This window comes from Oncorhynchus mykiss, chromosome 12 (genome assembly GCF_013265735.2).
Source record: "Oncorhynchus mykiss isolate Arlee chromosome 12, USDA_OmykA_1.1, whole genome shotgun sequence".
Classification (NCBI taxonomy): domain Eukaryota; kingdom Metazoa; phylum Chordata; class Actinopteri; order Salmoniformes; family Salmonidae; genus Oncorhynchus; species Oncorhynchus mykiss.
The window spans coordinates 21,559,869-21,583,239 of NC_048576.1; the positions used below are offsets into that span (position 1 = coordinate 21,559,869).

General features: G+C 44.4%; 1 protein-coding gene across 1 annotated transcript; it reads right to left on the reverse strand.

Moving 5' to 3' along the window:
- LOC110536817 (polypeptide N-acetylgalactosaminyltransferase 9-like) lies at positions 1–22,423 on the reverse strand. The gene is made up of 10 exons (XM_036937185.1): positions 21,548–22,423; positions 7,661–7,850; positions 7,395–7,561; positions 6,646–6,820; positions 5,151–5,348; positions 4,609–4,726; positions 2,559–2,744; positions 2,206–2,439; positions 443–610; positions 1–331 (listed from the first exon to the last, which is right to left on the reverse strand). Exons 1-10 carry the CDS (start codon positions 21,786–21,788, stop codon positions 185–187), a joined length of 1,824 nt encoding a protein of 607 aa, XP_036793080.1. The 5' UTR covers positions 21,789–22,423; the 3' UTR covers positions 1–184.
- Between the last annotated feature and the right edge of the window lie 948 nt (positions 22,424–23,371).

Below are 23,371 nucleotides of genomic sequence, written 5' to 3' on the forward strand. Positions count from 1 at the left end.
TGAGATGTTTTGAAATTCCTTGACCTTTAAAGGGACAGACAACAGAGTCTATAGCCTCAATCCAAAGGAACACAATCTTTGTGAAGAGGATTGTACAAGTGCTACAAGTTAAGGATCCCATGTCCCTTTGTAGACATCAGCTGGCCTGTACATGGTGTACCTCCTTTTGAGTGTGAGACCACCCTCAGTGTCGTGGAGGTTTGATCCAGTTCCTAATAGTCCACTTCTGACCAGAGCATCTCTGGACCACCAGGCGCAGGCCGAAGCTGGCCTCTCTGGACATCTCTACTTCCAAACAACGACCAGTGTCTCTGCTGATTATTGGGCCATTCTACAGAGGGAAGAGGAACAAGCGGTGATTATTATTGCAGTATTAACAAGCAATATATATTTGGCAGGCAGGATTCCTTGTTTCCCCCCCACAAGCCATGACATTTTTTACCTGAGTAAAGTCCCAAAGCCTCTGTGATGAGCGTGACATTCCCTCACATTTATTTAGACTTGGCGTCCTCCCTCGTCCCTCATCCACCAGACACTTGGTGTTGGGCAGGAACGTAGTGGAGCCCAGGGGACCTAGCTGCAGAAGCCCCACTGAGGTGTAACGGGCCAGCTAAAAAAAAATCACGTCAATGCCCGGTAAACGTCAATATGAAAGGTTGTACACAAATTCTTCCTATGCAAGCACCCATATAGTCGTTGGACACAATTGTGTACATAATACTTGAACTGTCTCATGAGAAAGATCATTCTTGACGCATTGAGTACAAAGGTAAGTAATGGTGCCTCTTGAAATATTTGCTGCGTAATTGGCTGAAATAATAGCTAATGATAATGTATCCTTGGTATCACAGGAATGTGTGCAGGTATCAACACCATATGTATTTGGACAGTAAAGCAAAATTATACTCCAGCATTTTGGATTGGATTTTTATCTGAGCCTCGACACAATCCTGTCTCGGAGCTCTACGGACAATTCCTTCAACCTCATGGCTTGGTTTTTGCTTTGACATGCACTGTCAACTGTGGAACCTTATATAGACAGGTGTGTGCCTTTTCAAATCATGTCTAATTAATTGAATTTACCACAGGTGGACCACAATCAAGTTTTAGAAACATGAAGGATGATCAATGGAAACAGGATGCACCTGAGCTCAATTTCGAGTCTCATAGCAGATCCTCATAGCAGGAATCCTTGTTTCCCCACAAGCCATGACATTTTCAAGTTTTACCTGAGTAATGTCCCAAAGCCTCTGTGATGAGCGTGACACTCCCTCACATAGACTTGGTGTCCACCCTCCTCCCTCGTCCACCAGACAGGGTCTGAATACTTATGTAAATAAGGTATTTCCGTTTATTGCAAACATAAAAAAAAAAAAACGATTTTCACTTTGTCATTATGGGGTATTGTGTGTAGATTAATGGGGGGGGGGGTATTTAATTCATTTTAGAATAAGGCTGTAATGTAACAAAAGGTGGAAAAAGTCAAGGGGTCTGAATACTTTCCGAATGCACTGTATATATGGCGTTGACTGTATGTTCCATGCAGGGGAAAGCTCAATTGTTTATGAGTTTAATGGACCACACATACCTTTGTTTTGAGTGCATGTTTGATAAATGACACCCAGTGATCCTATCTGCCGAGTTAATTTCACACAACTCCTAATATTTAATTTCATAAGCTACACGTTAGCTTCAATCCATTCACAGTGAAGGGCACAGGTGATTACAGAAGCCAGGGTTTAATTATTCATAGTGAACAACACTCAGGAAACTAGATGCCAGAGAGGATGTTAGAGCCCATCACAGGTGCTGCTGCACTATTCTGAGTAGAGGGAAAGCCTAACCTTACAGTGTATAATTGGCTTGTGTCAAGCATATTAATTTGGAATTCACAGAAATACCATGCTAAAGCAAGCGAGATAACATCACAAACAACCACTGTGAGATGAACAATGGAAGGGCTTGAAAGCGAAAGTGCAGGGATGGATGATGTATTGTGGTTTTGTGTGAGGGGGCAGGGTGTATGTGGAAGTGATTTATGTTTTCTAATGTAAGCGCTTCACTTGTGTAAGAGAAAGCCAGAAGATCATATTTTCCCCCAGCTATATCTAAACAGGAAGAATCCTGGAATATACCCTACCTGTGTCACAGTAAAAAAAAAAATTAAAAAGGAATTTATAGTTAAACAGCATAAGATCCCCTGACCTGAGATGTCATGCCATGGCACGGGTAGAGAATTGGACTGCTGTCATCATCTGGTCCTTGGTCTAAGCAATAGCCACTGGCCTTGCTGTTCCGTACCTCACCGTAGGTGATGGTGTCGTTGTACACTCGCATCTCTGGATACACATTCTGCAAGTACCACTGGAAACTGCGACATTGCAATTTCTTCCTCAAGGCGATTCTCTCAGAAACATCTCCAAAATCAACCCCAGGGTTCTGATTTGTTAGAAAACAATTCACAGCACCAAAAACAATGACCAATTAAGATCAGAAGTTAGTAGACGCAATTGAGCTGTAAAATATTGTTCCCGTTTAGGGAACTACACTAGACTTACATTGATGGGGATATTCCAGGCCATGTATACATGGGATTTGTAGTCATCCATCCATACCTCGGCTGCCCTCAAGGCATTGCGCTTGGCATAGTAATCAATGTCGTTGTTGTAGGGTTTCTTGGTGCGTTCAATGTGTGCCACCCGAGCACAAGGTAAAACCTCCATACTCCCTCCGCACTGCCATACCTAAGCAATAACATAGACAGTTCAAGAAAGAAAAAGAAGGAAAGACCAAAGCCTGCCCTGAGCACAATAGCAATATAGTTTTGTATTCTAAAAATGAATATTGTTGAGAGAGTTGCAGAGGCAACTGCCCACAATTGCTTGGACATTTTTCAGACAAAGGGTCACTTTATTGTGTGTATTATACTGTGCTGGTGGTGTTGCCAGAGAGTTGTTTTTTAGAGTACCTCTCCATACTCCAGCGCTGTGAGCACATCACAGAGAGTTGTTTTTTAGAGTACCTCTCCATACTCCAGAGCTGTGAGCACATCACAGAGAGTTGTTTTTTAGAGTACCTCTCCATACTCCAGCGCTGTGAGCACATCACAGAGAGTTGTTTTTTAGAGTACCTCTCCATACTCCTGCGCTGTGAGCACATCACAGAGAGTTGTTTTTTAGAGTACCTCTCCATACTCCAGCGCTGTGAGCACATCACAGAGAGTTGTTTTTTAGAGTACCTCTCCATACTCCTGCGCTGTGAGCACATCACAGAGAGTTGTTTTTTAGAGTACCTCTCCATACTCCAGCACTGTGAGCACATCACTGAGAGTTGTTTTTTAGAGTACCTCTCCATACTCTGAGAGGTACCTCAAAATAGTATTATATGGCTTAAATCTATTTTGATACAATCAACTCTCTCTTATTTATTGTTGTGCTGTCTCCCTCTTCCACTCCCACTGTCTCTTCTACCTGGACCACATTTTTTGAATTTTATTCCCCGCTGACAGTAATAGGTGCAAACATGGGCTCTTCTCCTCCTCTCCGTACCCCTCCCTCTCTCCACATCCATCTCTCTCCTGCGTGTCCTCTCGTTTCCCACACAATGCCTCTCACGTCATAACGATCATGTCTGGGGCAATGAAGTGTAAAATATGCCAACGCACCAGCCTGTGTGCCAGTGGGACGCTGGTAGGTGACTGCAGAGTTCTGGATCACATTAAATTCTCACACTGGGACACAACTTCCACACCAATGTCACTGCATACTTTTTGACTGTCTACAAAAACCAAAATAGTCCTCTCCCAAAAACATTAAACTATCTCAGTAATATTATTGCAGAGTAAAGGAATCCAAATGGGTACAGGCCTTTTGTGAAATAAAGAATTCACAAATCACTTGACAAATGTTTTTGGTGTACTACAAGGGCATGTTTTTGTTATTCAGCAGAATCCCAGGTGCCACGGTGCAGGATAACTTTCATCCATATTCATGCCAACTGGTCTCCCTGTATGCTTAGAGCCTAATGACTACTTAATGATCTCAGCAGAGCCACACAGAAAACATGATTGCAACATGAAGGGAGAGAAATTAGTCAGAACAGCCCCATATGTTTCAATAACAAGACATTGATGTCAAATCACCGGAAACTATCAGAATTAAGTTATTTTTGGACCTCCTCGGGTCAATGATAGGATGGATTTTTCCATTGTGCTCACTAGTAAAACTGAACTTCTTTTGAATCATACTTCAGATAATGGCAGCTGATCCCGTTTAAAAAGATTTTGAAATCTATTTGGATCACTCAAATGAAAATGAGGCCAAAATCAATAGAATAATTTGCTGGAGTTTACGTTCAAATTAAATCACACCCACATCCTTTTTACTGTGACGGAGCTTAATTGAACTTCATTCATGACTTCCAGCACACAAACACTTAAACTCTCCAGTCACAAAGACCTAATGATTTTCTCGCTCTATAATATATTTGTACTAGGCTAACACATCATGGATCACAGGGATTGCATTTTACCAAGCTTAAACTAACGGATTACTTTACACAACATTTTCCTCACTTCTTAGTTTAAGCATGTACCACTTAGAAACTTACCCTCATGCCCAACTCAATGTTCTCTCCTCCATACACCTCCATGCCTGGGTCTAGAAGGCCAATCTCTCTAAAGTATTCTCTGTTCACCACAAAGGAACAGCCAATCATGGCAGGGGTCCTGAACAGGAGAAATCACATCTTGTATAACTGCCCAGTACAAAAGCGTGTTGTAAAATATTGCACATTTTAAGAACATGTTTTTCAAGCCATCATTTACAGTAAAACAACATACATCAGAGTATTGCACCAGAGTGCCGCCAAAGCACCTGCCCCCTGTCACGCCCTGATCTGTTTCACCTGTCCTTGTGATTGTCTCCACCCCCTCCAGGTGTTGCTTATTTTCCCCGGTGTATTTATCCCTGCGTCCCGGCTCTGAACTGGTTTTGACCTTTTGCCTGTCCACGACCATGCTCTTGCCTACCCTTTTGGATCATAATAAATATCAAAGACTCAAACCATCTGCCTCCCGTGTCTGCATCTGGGTCTCGCCTTGTGCCCTTATAGCCCCCAATAATATCTAAGATATATATTTTTCCCCATACCTGATGGGGGCCGTCTGATCTCCTCTGTCCAGCCAGGCCTGAGGGGGTATGATGTACATACACCACAGGCCCCAGTTGTAGCCATGGGCTGCGTTAGCATACTGCTGCACCTCAAACGTGTTGTGCTTGATGTTGTCGATCGACGGCAGAATAATACGTGTTCGATCCTCCCTGATTCTTGTTAGGATTGGCTCTGACCTATCAAAGGAGGAAAGGAGACACATTTTAGTTACATGTTATACCTCTATAAATGTTGTAATATCAGGAGTGTGAGATGTTTACTGGTAACTGTACAATATCAACCATACTCAACAAGTAGCCCGGATCCAGACCCAGAACAGGGTCAATACAGATGTTTTTAGGAACTCAGTCGGGCTTTCAACTTACTGCTGTTGAGCGTTTTAATAGTATCATGAACAGGGTGCAATTTAACAATGTGGTAGGCATGGGCAGTTTTCCTCTTGTTATGTCATTCTCTGACAGACCTTAGAGAGCTATTTATAGCCTGTCAGAAATGTCCATTTAATCAACTAGCTCATGTTAGATAGGTAGGCCTAACTTATCTTCATCTTGTAGGCTATGTATCATAGCCACATTGGCCAGATTAATTGCCCAGGAGCCTTGCCAGGGGACCCCATTGATTTTGCTGAGTCAGCCAGGTATCATGTCAACACACAAGATACGCAACACGCAAAATATGTAGAATTGCAGGAAATTAGCTTTAAATCTGCAACATTTTAAAAGTGGGGGTTTCATGACAGTAAATCATGTTTCTGTCATCTCATCTGTTCCCAGATGGAAAACGGGACCACCGCAGTCCGTTCAAATATTTCATCATCATCAAAACATCCTGACGTCTCACTGCTAGCAGAGGGAGGTGCACTTCTCATCTTTCCTTACACTTGACACCTCCTTTCCCATTTCACGCCTGTTCCAGAGATCAAAACCAAATCAATATTAATGTATGTAGCTAGCAGTTCTCTGTATTACGGCTGTAGTGAAACGCTCAGGCTGATGGCCTCACATGGGACACATGGTTCTGTTTTTTAAGTGTCAAACTAATTAACTGATGCATTCAGAGAGAATTTTCCAATGCGGTCATAACATTAGCAAAGAGTGCAAATAAGGAGTCTACATTTCACAGCTGCAATATCATTTTAGAACAAATAGGGATAACCTCTGAGAGTTAGTGTAACCTTTCCTGAATGAATTGCTCTTTCCAAAGTGGCGTGGTGAAGATGGATTGCAGTGACTACTGTACCTCCTTGTCTTGTTCTGTCAGACTGTCTTAAGACTCAGACGCACAAACTCTATCAGCAGGTCTCAGTGTAATGAATTCCAGGCTTATAATAGTACAGTATGTTGCTACATATTGGAGGAAAAATGAGTGTTGCACCGCAATGTTATGAAGAATCTGCATCTGATTGATTGATCATGCATGAGATTATTTTAAACTCCTTTTCAATCTGTGGGAAAATGAGAATCTCTTTCTCACCATGCTGTGTTGAACTCAACATGTGCGTCAAAGAAGCCAACAACTGGTGCAGTGGCTGCTTTCCATCCAAGGATTCTGGCCCGTATAAGTCCCTCTCGTCTGCTATTTCTGACAATCTTCACTAGGCCTGGATAATTCTTATTCACATACTGATCCAGGTTCAGCTTTAGGTCCACTGAAAAAACAAACAAAGAATCAAGTGTTGGAGCAAAAACTAGAAAACAATAATTTCAGGTAGGTCTCTCTCACTCACCCTCACGCTTACACACACACACACACACACACACACACACACACACACACACACACACACACACACACACACACACACACACACACACACACACACACACACACACACACACACACACACACACACACACACACAGTCTTGTATAACTAACCTTGTGGGGACAACCCACAACCCACTAACCCCTAACCCTAAACATTACCATAACCCTAACCTTAACACCAAAACCTAACCTTAACCCAAACCCTAAATCTAAACCTAGCGCCTAACCCTAAAACTAACCCTAGCTCCTAACCCTAAACCTAATTCTAACACTAACACTAATTCTAACCTCAACCCTAAACCCCTTAGAAAAAGCATTTGACTTTGTGGGGACTACCAAAATCTCCCCAGATGGTCCAATTTTTATTAGTTTACAATTCTTGTGGTCCCCACAAGTATAGTTAAACATGTCCACACACATATACACACACGCGCACTGGAAAAGCCCTTGAGTTACCACTGTCACTGTTGTCGTCCACCAGGATGATCTCCTTGAGGACGTATGCAGGTGTGTGATTGACCAGGCTGTTGACTGACCGTAGGATCACAGACAAGGCCTCGTTTACAAAGATGAATACCACCGTCATCTGAGGGAGGTCATCTGGGTAAGTCATCAGCTTGCACCTGTCAACACAATTTAGTGAGAAGCTGTCACATCAGTTCCCTAAACTCAAATGTTATCTTCTTTGTTTTCAAGCTGTGAGGGCAGGGTTTAGGACCTACTTTTTCGGCCTGTAGTCGGGAATGGATCTATCCAGAGGGATTTGATTGCTCAGCTGTGCATTGTAACCATAATCTTTGTATTTTCCCCCATCTGGGTCACGGACAGGGTTTCTCAGGGTTGCAGGGTTCCTGGCCTGCCCCTGTCTCAGACCCATTTGTCCCTCCAGCAATCCAACCGGCTTTCCCAGCCCTGTGGAAATTCAGAGGAAAATGTTAGACTCATTTTGCTGCCAGCAAGCTGTTACACCTTTCATCTCAATTCGTCAATCATTTGAGCCGTCTCTTTTCCGTTGAGAAACTAAACCAAATGTGAGCATCTAGATGAATTGGAGAGTTGGCAATAGAAGTGTAGACAGGGGAAATAATTGACATGTCTACTGACTGACTCCAGCACCTTCCCTGTTAAAGATAGGATGCCGTTGGATGAAATAATACTTAAAATCATCTTCAGAAACTCCCAGTCTGACTGACAAACAGGAGGGCCAGGTAGAAGGAAGCTCAAGGTTGTTATTATTATTCTTTATCTAGACTCTACTAGTGGAGAGGAATACACAACAAGGGGACAGGATGATTGACTTGTAATGTGAGTAGAATGTCTTATACTGTCAGTAGTACAGCAGGACCTGGCATCTTGCTAATCCAATTTCTGAACTGATTATGCATTTAAACACTGATAATAAGTGTCAAAGTGACATAGTCAAATCTTAATTATTGACTTAATTAATTGATTCAATTAGCTTGTCCCTTGAGGTGGATTTTAGAAAGCAAATGGATCAGACACCACATTGGATACTGAAGATAAATCTGTAAATGTGGTATACAAATGTAGGATCTTAATTTGACCTATATTGTCACAGTAAAATAATCCTGCAGCAACAGGATTTGAACATTTAGTCCAGAATGTTGCTTGACCGGTGGTTAGGCCATTAGCTGGCCAAAAGTAGGCTACATGAACAGTGCAATACTGTTAATATAACCGTGTGTTAGTGCGGGTTTTCAGAGAATTTATGTAAATCCCGAAGCTCATCTGCATATCCTGCAGTTCAGGAAAATTCACAGCTACAAAAGAGTGATCAAATTATGATCCTACATCCTTAATAGTCAAACCCTTTGGATCCCACGATGCAGTTACCATCAGTTGCTGGGACTGCTAATCTCTGTTCAGTGATCCTGCCAATCAAGGACAGGTCTGATGAGCTATTTGGCATTGCAGCTATGTGTTGCAGCTAGCTAGTTGCATATTAAGCTAGCTGGGTTTTCTTGAGGGCTTGAACACAGCCCGCGACGCGGTTAGCCATTGTGACTGTGATCGTGGAAAGCCCGGGTTTTGTGGCTGCCTAGATCCCTGCTGTTTGTTGTTTTCAATCTTCCCTGTGACCTGCCCTGTCTGGAACTGCGAGGAGTAACAGCATAATCTACCTTGCTAGCTACCATGACAAAGACCAAAGCCGGCTGGAGTACCGTTGAGGTCAGTGGTGTCTCTCTGTCACAGGTGAAAGTGACAAAAATCCCAGGTGAAGGTGACAAAAATATAAATTAATTGATTAATGGACAGCTGAATGTACATATTTTTTTCTCTTACTTTGTTTGCTCTTTTCAGTATTATATGCTAACATCAGATAACATTCATATATTAGCCATTTCTGAGACTCACTTAGATAATTAATTTGATGATACAGCAGTAGCAATACAATGATATAACATCTACAGAAGAGACAGAAATGCTTATGGGGGAGATGTTGCTGTATATAGAGACATATCTGTCACGACTTCCGCCGAGGTTGGCTCTCCTGCCCGTTCGGGCGGTGCTCGGCGGTCGTCGTCACCGTCCTACTAGCCACTACCTATCCCTTTTCGTGTATCTGTTGGTTTTGTCTGATTGGCTGCACCTGTGTGTTGTTTAGTTAATTAGTGTCTGTATATAATGTAGGTTGTCCCACCCTTGTTTTGTGCGGGATTGTTTATGTTGTCATTCATTTCGTCTATCGGTGTTTTTGTGTTTCTTATTCTCCGGTTAGTCTGTTATCCTGTGTTGGATAATTTCACCCTGTGTGTGTTTGGGTTGACCGTGTTTGTTTTGTTCACCGGAGAATACAACTTTATATCGCTATCTGCTCTCTGCGCCTGATTCCACCCACCTTGATTAAACGTGACAATATCACTGTAATGCTTAGAGAAGATCTTATGTCAAGTGCTATTGAAGTGTTGTGGTTGCAGGTTCACTTGGACCATCTAAAGGATTTTATTTTGGGGTGTTGCTATAGGCCACCAAGTGTGAACAGTCAGTATCTAAATAATATGTGTGAAATGCTTGATAGTGTATGTGATGTAAACAGAGAGGTCTACTTTCTTGGGGACCTGAATATTGACTGGTTTTCATCAAGCTGTCCATTCAAGAGGAAGCTTCTTACTGTCACCAGATCCTGTAATCTGGTTCAGGTTATTAATCAACCTACCAGGGTGTTTACAAACACTACAGGAACAAGATAATCCACATGTATCGATCACATTTTTACTAATACTGTAGAACAGTGTTCTAAGCTGTATCCATACCCATTGGATGCAGTGATCACAATATAGTGGCTATATCCAGGAAAGCCAAAGTTCCAACAGCTGATGCTAAAATAGTGTATAAGAGATCATACAAAAGATTTAGCTGTGACTCTTACAGTATGTGGATGATGTTAAAAATACAGTGCCTTGCGAAAGTATTCGGCCCCCTTGAACTTTGCGACCTTTTGCCACATTTCAGGCTTCAAACATAAAGATATAAAACTGTATTTTTTTGTGAAGAATCAACAACAAGTGGGACACAATCATGAAGTGGAACGACATTTATTGGATATTTCAAACTTTTTTAACAAATCAAAAACTGAAAAATTGGGCGTGCAAAATTATTCAGCCCCCTTAAGTTAATACTTTGTAGCGCCACCTTTTGCTGCGATTACAGCTGTAAGTCGCTTGGGGTATGTCTCTATCAGTTTTGCACATCGAGAGACTGAAATATTTTCCCATTCCTCCTTGCAAAACAGCTCGAGCTCAGTGAGGTTGGATGGAGAGCATTTGTGAACAGCAGTTTTCAGTTCTTTCCACAGATTCTCAATTGGATTCAGGTCTGGACTTTGACTTGGCCATTCTAACACCTGGATATGTTTATTTTTGAACCGTGAGCCCCTTCTCCCTCCAACCCTTCTCCCTCATCCAATGCAGGGTAGAAAGCGTGATTCAGGCAAATCGGGCTGTCAATGTATACAGTGGGTATGTTAAGAAAATACTTAATCTGTTTCCAGATCCTAAGAGTATGACAAATGACTGGATTAGAGTCATAAGTGGCTTTTTTTCACATATGATGGACTATTAACAAGTGCCAGAAGTGAGGAATGTTGACAGGAGGCCTGCTCAATCAAAAGCCATGAAGGCATATCATTCTGTCGCATTCCAGGTAAACTTTCCCTCCAGAAAGACACAATATTCAGATTAGCAGCCCAATAATACAGTTTGAAGTGAGGAAGGCCAAAGCCCCCCTCTATTTTGTACTTGCATAAATGCTTCTTTGAATTTCTGGCTGCCTTGTTATCCCATAAAAATGGAGTTACTATTGAATCCAGTGTCTTAAAATTTGTGGTATGAATTTGGGTAGACATTGGAAGAGGTAAAGAAACCTGGGTAGGACAACCATTTTAATAGCGTTTATACGACCAACCAAGGAGATAGGCAGAGTTTTCCAAAAATCTGTATTTTTTTTAAGCTGATACATTTTCATTTCCCAATTCGCTTTCAATAGCTGAACAAGGTCTCTTGTCACTACAATGCCAAGGCTTGTGAACTTGTCCATCAATGTTGTAAATGGGGTAGATTGCAAAAATTGCATATCCACAGGCCGGGATATCGGCATCAATTCACTTTTTTGCCTGTTTATCTTGTAGCCAGAGAGGGAGCCAAATGTATTTATCAAGTTAAGTAAGAGGGGAATAGAAGTTTTAGGCTTGGATAAAAACAAAATAATATTGTCTGCATATGGGGACATTTTGTGCTGCGTGCCTTTTATTTTAACCGGAGCCAATATCTTTGTCAACACCTTGTTTTCTATGGGGAGTAAAGACACGGGGTGATAAGACGACATCTCCATGGAATCTCTATCTTTTTTCAAGATCAGTGCTATTGTAGCCTCATACAGTTTTTGCGGGAGTTTTGGCATTTTCTTTGGATTGTTTAAACATTCGCAACATAAGTAGAGAGCTAGACTGGCGCAGTACTTCTTGTAGAATTCTATTACATATCCATGGGCCCAGCGGCCTTGCTGTTTGTAAATTGTGCTATCGCTGTGTTAATTTCCTCCAAAGTTATCCCTGCATCGAGTGCAGCAGCTGCCCCCCTGTCTCGTTTAGGAAGTTCACATTCAGCGAGAAAGCGTTCCATAGTTTGTGGATCAGTAGCCTCGCATTTTGATTGGTATAGCTCTGAGTAAAACTGCGCAAAGCATTTATTAATATCCTGCGGATCGGTTACTATTTTACACTTCTTGTCTTTTATTTTGTGAATAGCTCTAGATGCCTGTACATGCCTTAGCTGTCTTGCTAATAATTTATGTGGTTTGTCACCCAGTTCAAAATAACTTTGTTGCGTTCTAGCAAGTAAAGAGCCCACCCATTTCGGAAGGATGGTATTGTATTCATATTTCAACTTTGTGATCTTCTCAAGGACTGCATTCGAGGAACCCGTCCTTAAAATGTTCTCCTGTTACCCTTATAGCCACATTTAAAATCTGAACATAGAGGAAAGTCTTTGTCCTCAGGCCTGGAGGGAAGCCAAAGTAATTCTGCTACCCAAGACTGGTAAAGCGGCCTTCACTGGTTCAAACAGCAGGCCTATAATTTTTCTGCCAGCTCTTAGCAAACTGTTGGAATAAACAGAACTTGCTTTTTGGAGTGTGGTGTCAAAAAAGCAGAGTAGACATTGTTAATGTTGTAAATGACTATTGTAGCTGGAAACGGCAGATTTTTAATGGAATATCTACATAGGCGTACAGAGGCCCATTATCAGCAACCATCACACCTGTGTTCCAATGGCATGTCGTGTTAGCTAATCCAAGTTTATCATTTTCAAAGGCTAATTGATCATTAGAAATGTCACGTTCTGACCTTAGTTATTTTGTTATGTCTTTGTTTTAGTACGGTCAGGGTGTGAGTTGGGTGGGTTGTCTATGTAATTTTTCTATGATTTGCTATTTCTGTGTTTGGCCTGGTATGGTTCTCAATCAGAGGCAGCTGTCAATCGTTGTCCCTGATTGAGGTAGCCTGTTTTCTATTGTGTTTTGTGGGTGCTTATTTTCTGTTCTGTGTTTGTATTTCACCGTTCAGGACTGTTTTCGTTTCGTTCTCGTTTTTTGTTGTTTTTGTTCGAGTATTCGTTTTCATTAAAAGAGAATATGAATACTTACCACGCTGCACCTTGGTCCTCCTCTCTATCTCCCAACGACGAGCGTTACAGAATCACCCACCACCAAAGGACCAAGCAGCGTGGTAACAGGCAGCAGCAGCAGCAGCAGCGAGATCTGGACTATGTGAAAACTTGGGACGAAATAGAAAGGTGGTCGGTCGACCCAGGGAGAGTGTCGGAGCCCACCTGGGATTCTCTGGAGCAGTGCGATAAGGGTTACAGGAGAATGGAGTTGGCGACACGTACATGGCAGGGCAACAGGCACGAGAGGCAGCCCCAAAAATGTATTGGGGGGCACACAGGGAATGTGGCTAAGTCAGGTAGGAGACCTGGGCCAACTCCCCATGCTTACCGTGGAGAGAGATGGACCGGGCAGGCACCGTGTTATGCCGTGAGGCGCACGGTGTCCCCGGTGCGCAGGCATAGCCCAGTGCGGTACATAGCAGCGCCTCGTATCGGCCGGGCTAGAGTGGGCATCGAGCCAGGTGTCATGAAGCCGGCTCAGCGCATCTGGTCTCCAGTGCGTATCCTCGGGCCGGGGTACATGGCACCAGCCCTACACATGGTGTCCCCGGTGCGCCAGCACAGCCCAGTGCGGGCTATTCCACCTCGCCTCATTGGCCTGGCTACGGCGAGCATTCAGCCAGGTAGGGTTGGGCAGGCTCGGTGCTCGAGAGCTCCAGTGCGCCTTCACGGTCCGGTCTATCCGGTGCCACCTCCACGCACCAGCCCTCCGGTGGCAGCCCCCCGCACCAGGCTGTCTCTCCGTCTTCTCCCTACAGGTGCTTCCATCTGTCCTGAGCTGCCAGAGCCGCCCGTCTGTCCGGAGCTGCCAGAGCCGCCCGTCTGTCCGGAGCTGCCAGAGTCGCCCGTCTGTCCGGAGCTGCCAGAGTCGCCCGTCTGTCCGGAGCTGCCAGAGCCGTCCGTCAGCCAGGCGCTGCCAGAGCCGTCCGTCAGCCAGGCGCTGCCAGAGCCGTCCGTCAGCCAGGCGCTGCCAGAGCCGTCCGTCAGCCAGGCGCTGCCAGAGCCGTCCGTCAGCCAGGAGCTGCCAGAGCCGTCCGTCAGCCAGGAGCTGCCAGAGCAGTCCGTCAGCCAGGAGCTGCGGGAATGGCCCGTCACGCCGGCCCTGCCGGAATCGCCCTTCTCTCCGGAGCTGCCGGAGTCTCCCGTCTGTCCGGAGCTGCCAGAGTCGCCCGTCTGTCCGGAGCTGCCAGAGTCGCCCGTCTGTCCGGAGCTGCCAGAGTCGCCCGTCTGTCCGGAGCTGCCAGAGTCGCCCGTCTGTCCGGAGCTGCCAGAGTCGCCTGTCTGTCCGGAGCTGCCATAGTCGCCCGTCTGTCCGTGGCTGCCAGAGTCGCCCGTCTGTCCGGGGCTGCCAGAACCGTCCGTCAGCCAGGAGCTGCCAGAGTCGCCCGTCTGTCCGGAGCTGCCAGAGTCGCCCGTCTGTCCGGAGCTGCCAGAGTCGCCCGTCTGTCCGGAGCTGCCAGAGTCGCCCGTCTGTCCGGAGCTGCCAGAGTCGCCCGTCTGTCCGGAGCTGCCAGAGTCGCCCGTCTGTCCGGAGCTGCCAGAGTCGCCCGTCTGTCCGGGGCTGCCAGAGCCGTCAGTCAGCCAGGAGCTGCCAGAGCCGTCCGTCAGCCAGGCGCTGCCAGAGCCGTCCGTCAACCAGGCGCTGCCAGAGCCGTCCGTCAGCCAGGCGCTGCCAGAGCCTTCCGTCAGCCAGGCGCTGCCAGAGCCGTCCGTCAGCCAGGAGCTGCCAGAGCAGTCCGTCAGCCAGGAGCTGCCGGAATGGCCCGTCACGCCGGCCCTGCCGGATTCGCCCTTCTCTCCGGAGCTGCCGAAGTTGCCCGTCTGTCCGTGGCTGCCAGAGTCGCCCGTCTGTCCGGGGCTGCCAGAGCCGTCCGTCAGCCAGGAGCTGCCAGAGCCGTCCGTCAGCCAGGAGCTGCCAGAGCAGTCCGTCAGCCAGGAGCTGCCGGAATGGCCCGTCACGCCGGCCCTGCCGGATTCGCCCTTCTCTCCGGAGCTGCCGAAGTCTCCCGTCTGTCCGGAGCTGCCAGAGTCGCCCGTCTGTCCGGAGCTGCCAGAGTCGCCCGTCTGTCCGGAGCTGCCAGAGTCGCCCGTCTGTCCGGAGCAGCCAGAGTCGCCCGTCTGTCCGGAGCTGCCAGAGTCGCCCGTCTGTCCGGAGCTGCCAGAGTCGCCCGTCTGTCCGGAGCTGCCAGAGTCGCCCGTCTGTCCGGAGCTGCCATAGTCGCCCGTCTGTCCGGGGCTGCCAGAGTCGCCCGTCTGTCCGGGGCTGCCAGAGCCGTCCGTCAGCCAGGAGCTGCCAGAGCCGTCCGTCAGCCAGGCGCTGCCAGAGCCGTCCGTCAGCCAGGCGCTGCCAGAGCCATCCGTCAGCCAGGCGCTGCCAGAGCCGTCCGTCAGCCAGGCGCTGACAGAGCCGTCCGTCAGCCAGGAGCTGCCAGAGCCGTCCGTCAGCCAGGCGCTGACAGAGCCGTCCGTCAGCCAGGAGCTGCCAGAGCCGTCCGTCAGCCAGGCGCTGACAGAGCCGTCCGTCAGCCAGGAGCTGCCAGAGCCGTCCGTCAGCCAGGAGCTGCCAGAGCAGTCCGTCAGCCAGGAGCTGCCGGAATGGCCCGTCACGCCGGCCCTGCTGGAATCGCCCTTCTCTCCGGAGCTGCCGGAGTCTCCCGCCTGTCCGGTGCTGCCGGAGTCTCCCGTCCGTTCGGGACCCGTAGCTAGGGTCCCCAGTCCGAGGTCGGCGGCGAGGGTCGGCGCTCTAAAGAACCCACGGAGGCGGGCTAAGAGGCGGACAAGGACTATGGTGGAGTGGGGTCCACGTCCCGCACCAGAGCCGCCACTGCGGACAGACACCCACCCAGACCATCCCCTATAGGTTCAGGTTTTGCGGCCGGAGTCCGCACCTTTGGGGGGGGGGGGGGGGGTACTGTCACGTTCTGACCTTAGTTATTTTGTTATGTCTTTGTTTTAGTATGGTCAGGGCGTGAGTTGGGTGGGTTATGTTTGTTTTTCTATGATTTACTATTTCTGTGTTTGGCCTGGTATGGTTCTCAATCAGAAGCAGCTGTCAATCGTTGTCCCTGATTGAGAACCATATTTAGGTAGCCTGTTTTCTATTGTGTTTCGTGGGTGATATTTTCTGTTCTGTGTTTGTATTTCACCGCTCAGGACTGTTTTTATTTCGTTCTCGTGTTTTGTTGTTTTTGTTCAAGTATTCGTTTTCATTAAAAGAGAATATGAATACTTACCATGCTGCACCTTGGTCCTCCTCTCTATCTCCCAACAACAAGCGTTACAAGAAAACCCTTTTGCAATTGTGTTAGCACAGCTGAAAACTGTTGTCCTGATTAAAGAAGCAATAAAACTGTCCTTCTTTAGACTAGTTTAGTATCTGGAGCATCAGCATTTGTGGGTTCCGTTACAGGCTCAAAATGGCCAGAAACAAATAACTTTCTTCTGAAACTCATCAGTCTACTCTTGTTCTGAGAAATGAAGGCTATTCCATGTGAGAAATTGTCAAGAAATTGAAGATCTCGTACAACGCTGTGTACTACTCTCTTCACAGAACACAGTAAACTGGCTCTAACCAGAATAGAAAGAGGAGTGGGAGGCCCCGGTGCACAACTGAGCAAGAGGACAAGTAAATTTGTGTCTAGTTTGAGAAACACATGTTAGTTTAACACATGTTAGACTGAAGTCGAACAAAACAACCCCCACAATCTTTTTATCATCAATTTCTCTCAACCAATCATCAGTCATTTGTGTAAGTGCTTGTTGAATGTCTTTCTCTATAAGCATGCTGAAAGTTTGTTGTCAATTTGTTTACTGCATTATATCTGGTCAAATTTTTCCAAAAGTTTACTAAGGGTTGGTAACAGGCTGATTGGTCGGCTATTTGAGCCAGTATCTTTACGGAATTTAAAATTACAATGCTAGTCTTTCATCATTTGGTCAGATATACTTGGATGTGTAGTGTCAGCATTTGCTGCTAGCATGTTATGCCTAAGTTTGCTAATCTTGCCAATTAAAAAAATAATTAAAGTAGTTGGAAAAATCAGTTGTTTTTGTAATGAATGAGCAATCTGTTTCAATGAATGATGAAGCTGAGTTTGCCCTTTGATCCAGAATTTCATTTAAGGTACTCCAAAGCGTTTTACTATCATTCTTTATTTCATTTATCTTGATTTCATAGTGTAGTTTCTTCTTCTTTTTATTTAGTTTAGTCACATGATTTCTCAATTTGCAACAAGTTTGCCAATCGGTTGGGCAGCCAGACTTATTTGCCATTCCTTTTGCCTCATCCCTCTCAACCATACAATTTTTCAGCTCCTAATCAATTAACAGTTTTGACATTGTAATCAGAGGGCTGTTATAAATACTATGCATGCCAGGGACTGAGAGACTGACTGCATCACTTCTTATTTTTATAAGAAACATGAATGTGTTGAAAATCCTAAATTGTTTGCATAGTCCACTTACACACAGCTTTGACACACACACTTACACCACCAGACATGCTACCTGGGGTCTTTTCACAGTCTCCAAATCCAGAACAAATTCAAGAAATTATATATTGAGCCATTATTGCATGGAACTCCGTTCCGTCTCATATTACTGAAATAAACAGCAAACCTGGTTTCAAAACACAGATAAACCAACACCTCACAGCACAACGCCTCTCCCCTATTTGACCTAGATAGTTTGTGTGTATGCATTGATATGTAGGCTATGTGTGCCTTTAAAAAATGTTATGTAGTTCTGTCGTTGAGCTGTCTATTAATGTTCTGTATTAAGTCGTTTCATATTTTGTGTACACCAGGTTGAGTAGCTGCTGCTTTTGCAACAGCTAATGGGGATCCTAATAAAATACCACAAATACCAAATACCAAACCTGCTGCAGAAATGTCACCATCTGGCTTGAATTTCATCACTGATATATCAACTTTATATCTAATACAGTTGAAGTCGGAAGTTTACATAAACTTAGGTTGGAGTCAGTAAAACTTGTTTTCTCAACCGCTCCACAAATTTCTTGTTAACAAACTATAGTTTTGGCAAATCGGTTATGACATCTACTTTGTGCATGACACAAGTCATTTGTCCAACAATTATTTACAGACAAATTATTTCACTTATAATTCACTGTATCACAATTCCAGTGGGTCAGAAGTTTACATACACTAAGCTGACTGTGCCTTTAAACAGCTTGGAAAATTCCAGAAAATTATGTCATTGCTTTAGAAGCTTCTGATAGGCTAATTGATATCATTTGAGTCAATTGGAGGTGTACCTGTTGATTTATTTCAAGGCCTACCTTCAAACTCAATGCCTCTTTGCTTGACATCATGGGAAAATCTAAAGAAATCAGCCAAGACCTCAGAAACAAATTTGTAGACCTCCACAAGCCTGGTTCATCCTTGGGAGCAATTTCCAAATGCCTGAAAGTACCACGTTCATCTGTACAAACAATAGTATGCAAGTACCATGGGACCATACCGCTCAGGAAGGAGACGCGTTCTGTCTCCTAGAGATGAACGTACTTTCGTGCAAAAAGTGCAAATCAATCCCAGAACAACAGCAAAGGACCTTGTGAAGATGCTGGAGGAAACCGGTACAAAAGTATCTATATCCACAGTAAAACGAGTCCTATATCGACATAACCTGAAAGGCCACTCAGCAAGGAAGAAGCCACTGCTCCAAAACCGCCATAAAAAAGCCAGACTACAGTTTGCAACTGCACATGGGGACAAAGATCGTACTTTTTGGAGAAATGTCCTCTGGTCTGATTAAGCAAAAATAGAACTGTTTGGCCATAATGACCATCGTTATGTTTGGAGGAAAAAGGGGGATGCTTGCAAGCCGAAGAACACCATCCCAACTGTGAATCACGGGGGTGGCAGCATCATGTTGAGGGGGTGCTTTGCTGCAGGAGGGACTGGTGCACTTCACAAAATAGATGGCATCATGAGGAAAGGAAAATTATGTGGATATATTGAAGCAATATCTCAAGACATCAATCAGGAAGATAAAGCTTGGTCGCAAATGGGTCTTCGAAATGGACAATGACCCCAAGCATACTTCCAAAGTTGTGGCAAAATGGCTTAAGGACAACAAAGTCAAGGTATTGGAGTGGCCATCACAAAGCCCTGACCTCAATCCTATAGACAATTTGTGGGCAGAACTGAAAAAGCGTGTGCGAGCAAGGAGGCCTACAAACCTGACTCAGTTACACCAGCCCTGTCAGGAGGAACGGAACAAAATTCACCCAACTTATTGTGGGAAGCTTGTGGATGGCTACCCGAAACGTTTGACCCAAGTTAAACAATTTAAAGGCAATGCTACCAAATACTAATTGAGTGTATGTAAACTTCTGACCCACTGGGAATGTGATGAAAGAAATAAAAGCTGAAATAAATTATTCTCTCTACTATTATTCTGACATTTCACATTCTTAAAATAAAGTGGTGATCCTAACTGACCTAAGACAAATAATTTGTACGAGGATTAAATGTCAGGAATTGTGAAAAACTGAGGTTAAATGTATTTGGCTAATGTGTATGTAAACTTCTGACTTCAACTGTATATACGTAACTTGGCAGTCAAAACATAATTTGTCCATCTAAGAAACATTGCATGGTTTAAACCATCGCACTCCCAGCCAGATGCAGAGAAACTCATCCACACCTTCATCATCTCCTGGATCGACTATGGCAACACTCTGATCGAGGTTTTCCAGCTAAATCATTTCAGAGGCTACAACTTTCCAGAATAGTGCTGCCAGAGTGCTGACCAGGACCAAGAAGTCAGCCCACATCACCCCCATCCTTGCTGAACTCCACTGGCTACCGGTTAACTACAGGATTGACTTTAAAATCCTCCTCCTAGTGTTTAAAGCCTTGAATGGATTGACTCCCACCTTTATCAGCGACCTCATTTCTATAAATTAGCCACCTCGCCCTCTTCGCTCTAGCAACTCCCTACTTCTTCAAGTCCCCAAGACACATCTCCATATTATGGGGGACAGAGCCTTCTGCTCCCTTGCTCCTTGCCTATGGAATGCTCTCCCTGACCATCTGAGAGCTGCTTCATCAATTGGATCTTTTAAAACGGGCCTTAAAATCAGGGGCACATCTTTGGTTTTAGAAGTGGGGGGACATACATTATTATTATTGTTTTTTATCCAGCCGGATGAACATTCCAAACAGCCTACCTCGAGCGCTCTGAGGAGTCCACATGGTCCTAAAGTACACCGTTGCTTCATTTTGTATCACATTCCAATGATACAACTGGGCGGGACAAAAATGCAATTTCAGAATGTGGGGGGGACATGTCCCCCCGTCCCCAGTGAAAGTTGCACCCCTGCTTAAAACAACATATTTCTACTGACTTTCTATTTTATAGTCCTAATCTGTAAAGTCCTTTTAGGATTCAGAATTGCTATTTCCTGCTTTGATTCTAAATGTGTAATGTTTATATTGTTTAAAAAAAATACTATTCATTGTTTGTATTTTTGCCTATGTAGAGCTTTGAGATAACACTAATGAAAAGCAGTAAACAAATTAAATGTATTATTATTTATTTATTATTATATAACCTCAGGACAGTGGGGTATAGAGATTTCTTCTTGGGTGACTTTGTTATTCATTAATTTTAGTCCTTAGTCCTTGTGCAGTAAAAGAAGAGGTGATATTGTCCTTTACAATTGTTTGGAGCAAGATTGAAACCCATCTATTAAGGCTGACACACCATCCATCCTTCTAAACTGCTTTGTAATGGATTTTAATTATACTCCTCAAAGAGAATGTTATTAAATATTTTCGGTGCTAAAAAGAGGGACCATGGACATTAACTATGGAGAGCTACTGGATGTGCAGGCTTTTGTTTCCAGACAGTCCTCTAACACACATCTGATTCAGCTAATCAAGCTGCTGATTAGCACCTTATTAGTATCTTCCAGTAAGTATTGGCCACTCCTGATCTAATAAAAACTACATAATTATGGCCAGTCACACAGTCTATATACTGTAATAGTTTTAATGATCCACAATTAATTGTTATATAAAACAAACTATAACTCTCCATATGGATTAGACTTGTATAATTCTAGTATTTTGGAAGGAAAACCGCCCTTTGTCTAGGTTATTTTTGGATGATTGAAAAGCAGGGTAGACATGTGGGCTGAAAGTGATGCTGGGAATGGTACTGTAAATATGGATGAGGTAGATGCAGGCCAGGTTGATCAGTTATTCCAAGATAAGAAAAGTACGATACCCATTGGGTTGTATGGCACCTGAGATGAGGCAAATCCATGAAACACTGTCAAATGCATGATTTACTTGAAGCACTATACAATTCATGAATAAAGCCCTGACATGGGGTGAAATAAAGTTACACCAAGCTGACTCTTGATGTTCATGATCACATCAATCAATCATTTACCGTTTAATTGATGGTAGACCACGTCCTCAAGATGTTCGAGCCTTTGAAGAATTGCCTGCTTGTCTACAAAGTTAGTGATTTTTCCATTTCTACGGTTAGATCTTTGCTCAGTAGTCCTGCCGTTTTTCATGAATTCCTCTGAGCGATCCTGAATTCTGCAGTAAATCGAGAACAGTATAATGCCCACAAAAACGCAGATGTTTAAAGTCAACAAAGTTTTTATCCGCCGTGCCCCAGCCATGAAACCGAGAGGAATCCTTCAGCATCTACCCATGAAAGAATAACACGTGCACTCCAAGTTTAGTGGCCAATATTTGTGTATGTGTATTGGCACGTAGTCTCGTCATAGCCACCTCAGTGCTCCCGCGCATCAAAGGAGCTGTCCATTCAGCACCATCCTCGCCGCAGCGATAAGAGTGGGCAAGAAGGCTGTCAAAAACAATAAGCCAACGTAGAATCACATGTCCATTCTATTGCCCAGGGCATCCTCTCCAAATTAGTTCAAGAGAGAAGATATTTTCGGGCGAACTCCTGCCCCCCAACTGATTGCTTACTCAGCGACTGATTGCTTACTCCTTAGCAGCATGGCAGTAAATCTCGCTCCAGTGCGCTAAACGCGGGGCTTGTTTCCAGATGCCAGTAGTACAATCGAGGACAAAAGAAGCGAGTGTAGTCTAGGCTAAGACCCCATCTGGGTCTCCTCAGTCACCCCACTTGATATCATAACATAAAATCATGAACAAAACACCAAGGCGTTACTAATGAGAAGTGAATGTAATCCTTAATCGCATGTTACCTTGCTCGCTTGATGAAGACTGTTACGCAAAGATAAAAGGACTGACATAGGCTACCAGTAACCAAGGTATGTCTGATATCGCCCCGATACACTCTGTTTCTGTACAGAGAGATGGAAAGCATCCTTGTTACAGTTCTCTCTCTCTCTCTCTCTCTCTCTCTCTCTCTCTCTCTCTCTCTCTCTCTCTCTCTCTCTCTCTCTCTCTCTCTCTCTCTCTCTCTCTCTCTCTCTCTCTCTCTCTCTCAATTGCTACAACACAATTTCTGAAGCCTTGCTCCATTTCCTGAAAACATTAAACACAAATCCTCATCTTCAAGCCTCTGAAAATGAAACATTCGCCTCAAAACAGTTTTACCTGTATTCAAAATCAAACAATGCTCTCAAATCATAAACAAAGTGATCAAAATAATATACACTCTCAAGCAGTCAGTAAACCATACACCGACAAATAGAAAACACATTGTTCAAAACATACAATTCTCAGGGAGAAGTAAAATTTTCATCTAAAAAAATATTCATATTTTTCCTTCATTGTCTTTTGATGAACGAAAACATGTTCTATCATAGTAGCTCAAAATTGATCAGAAATTACTACTCTGCTTTGCTCTTTGCAATTTTGTTTTTTGTTCTTCCTCCTCCTTGTACCCCTATTTTTACAGTACTATACCCTGCATCTCACAAACTTGTCCTTTGTCACTGTGATACTGTAATTCTTGTTCTTTGTTGATATGAACCTGCAACCAGTCAAAATCTATTGAGCAGTCAGTACTGTTAATAAATGGAAAGCACAATGTTCAGGGCCATACAATTTGTCCATTGTACAGTATACAGCCTACTGTACTACAATATACAATACTAAAAGGGACAAAAATCAAAGGAGTAAACATGTGATCAATGTGCTTCTTCTTGTCTTTGGGCTGGGTCAGGCCAGAGCACTTTGTCGACATCACAAGCAATATTGTCCCTCCTGAGGCAACGGGGGAAGAAGCCTCTTGTTTGCCGTATCCAGCCCTGACATGATTCCTTAC

Excerpts from the sequence above, each read along its gene's own strand:
- LOC110536817 (XM_036937185.1), bottom strand. The coding sequence starts at position 21,788 with ATGGCTGGGGCACGGCGGATAAAAACTTTGTTGACTTTAAACATCTGC. Across the intron at positions 7,562-7,660 it reads CCCGACTACAGGCCGAAAAA|GTGCAAGCTGATGACTTACC; the intron begins GTAGGTCCTAAA and ends TTGTGTTGACAG. Across the intron at positions 2,440-2,558 it reads CCTGGAATATCCCCATCAAT|AACCCTGGGGTTGATTTTGG; the intron begins GTAAGTCTAGTG and ends CTAACAAATCAG.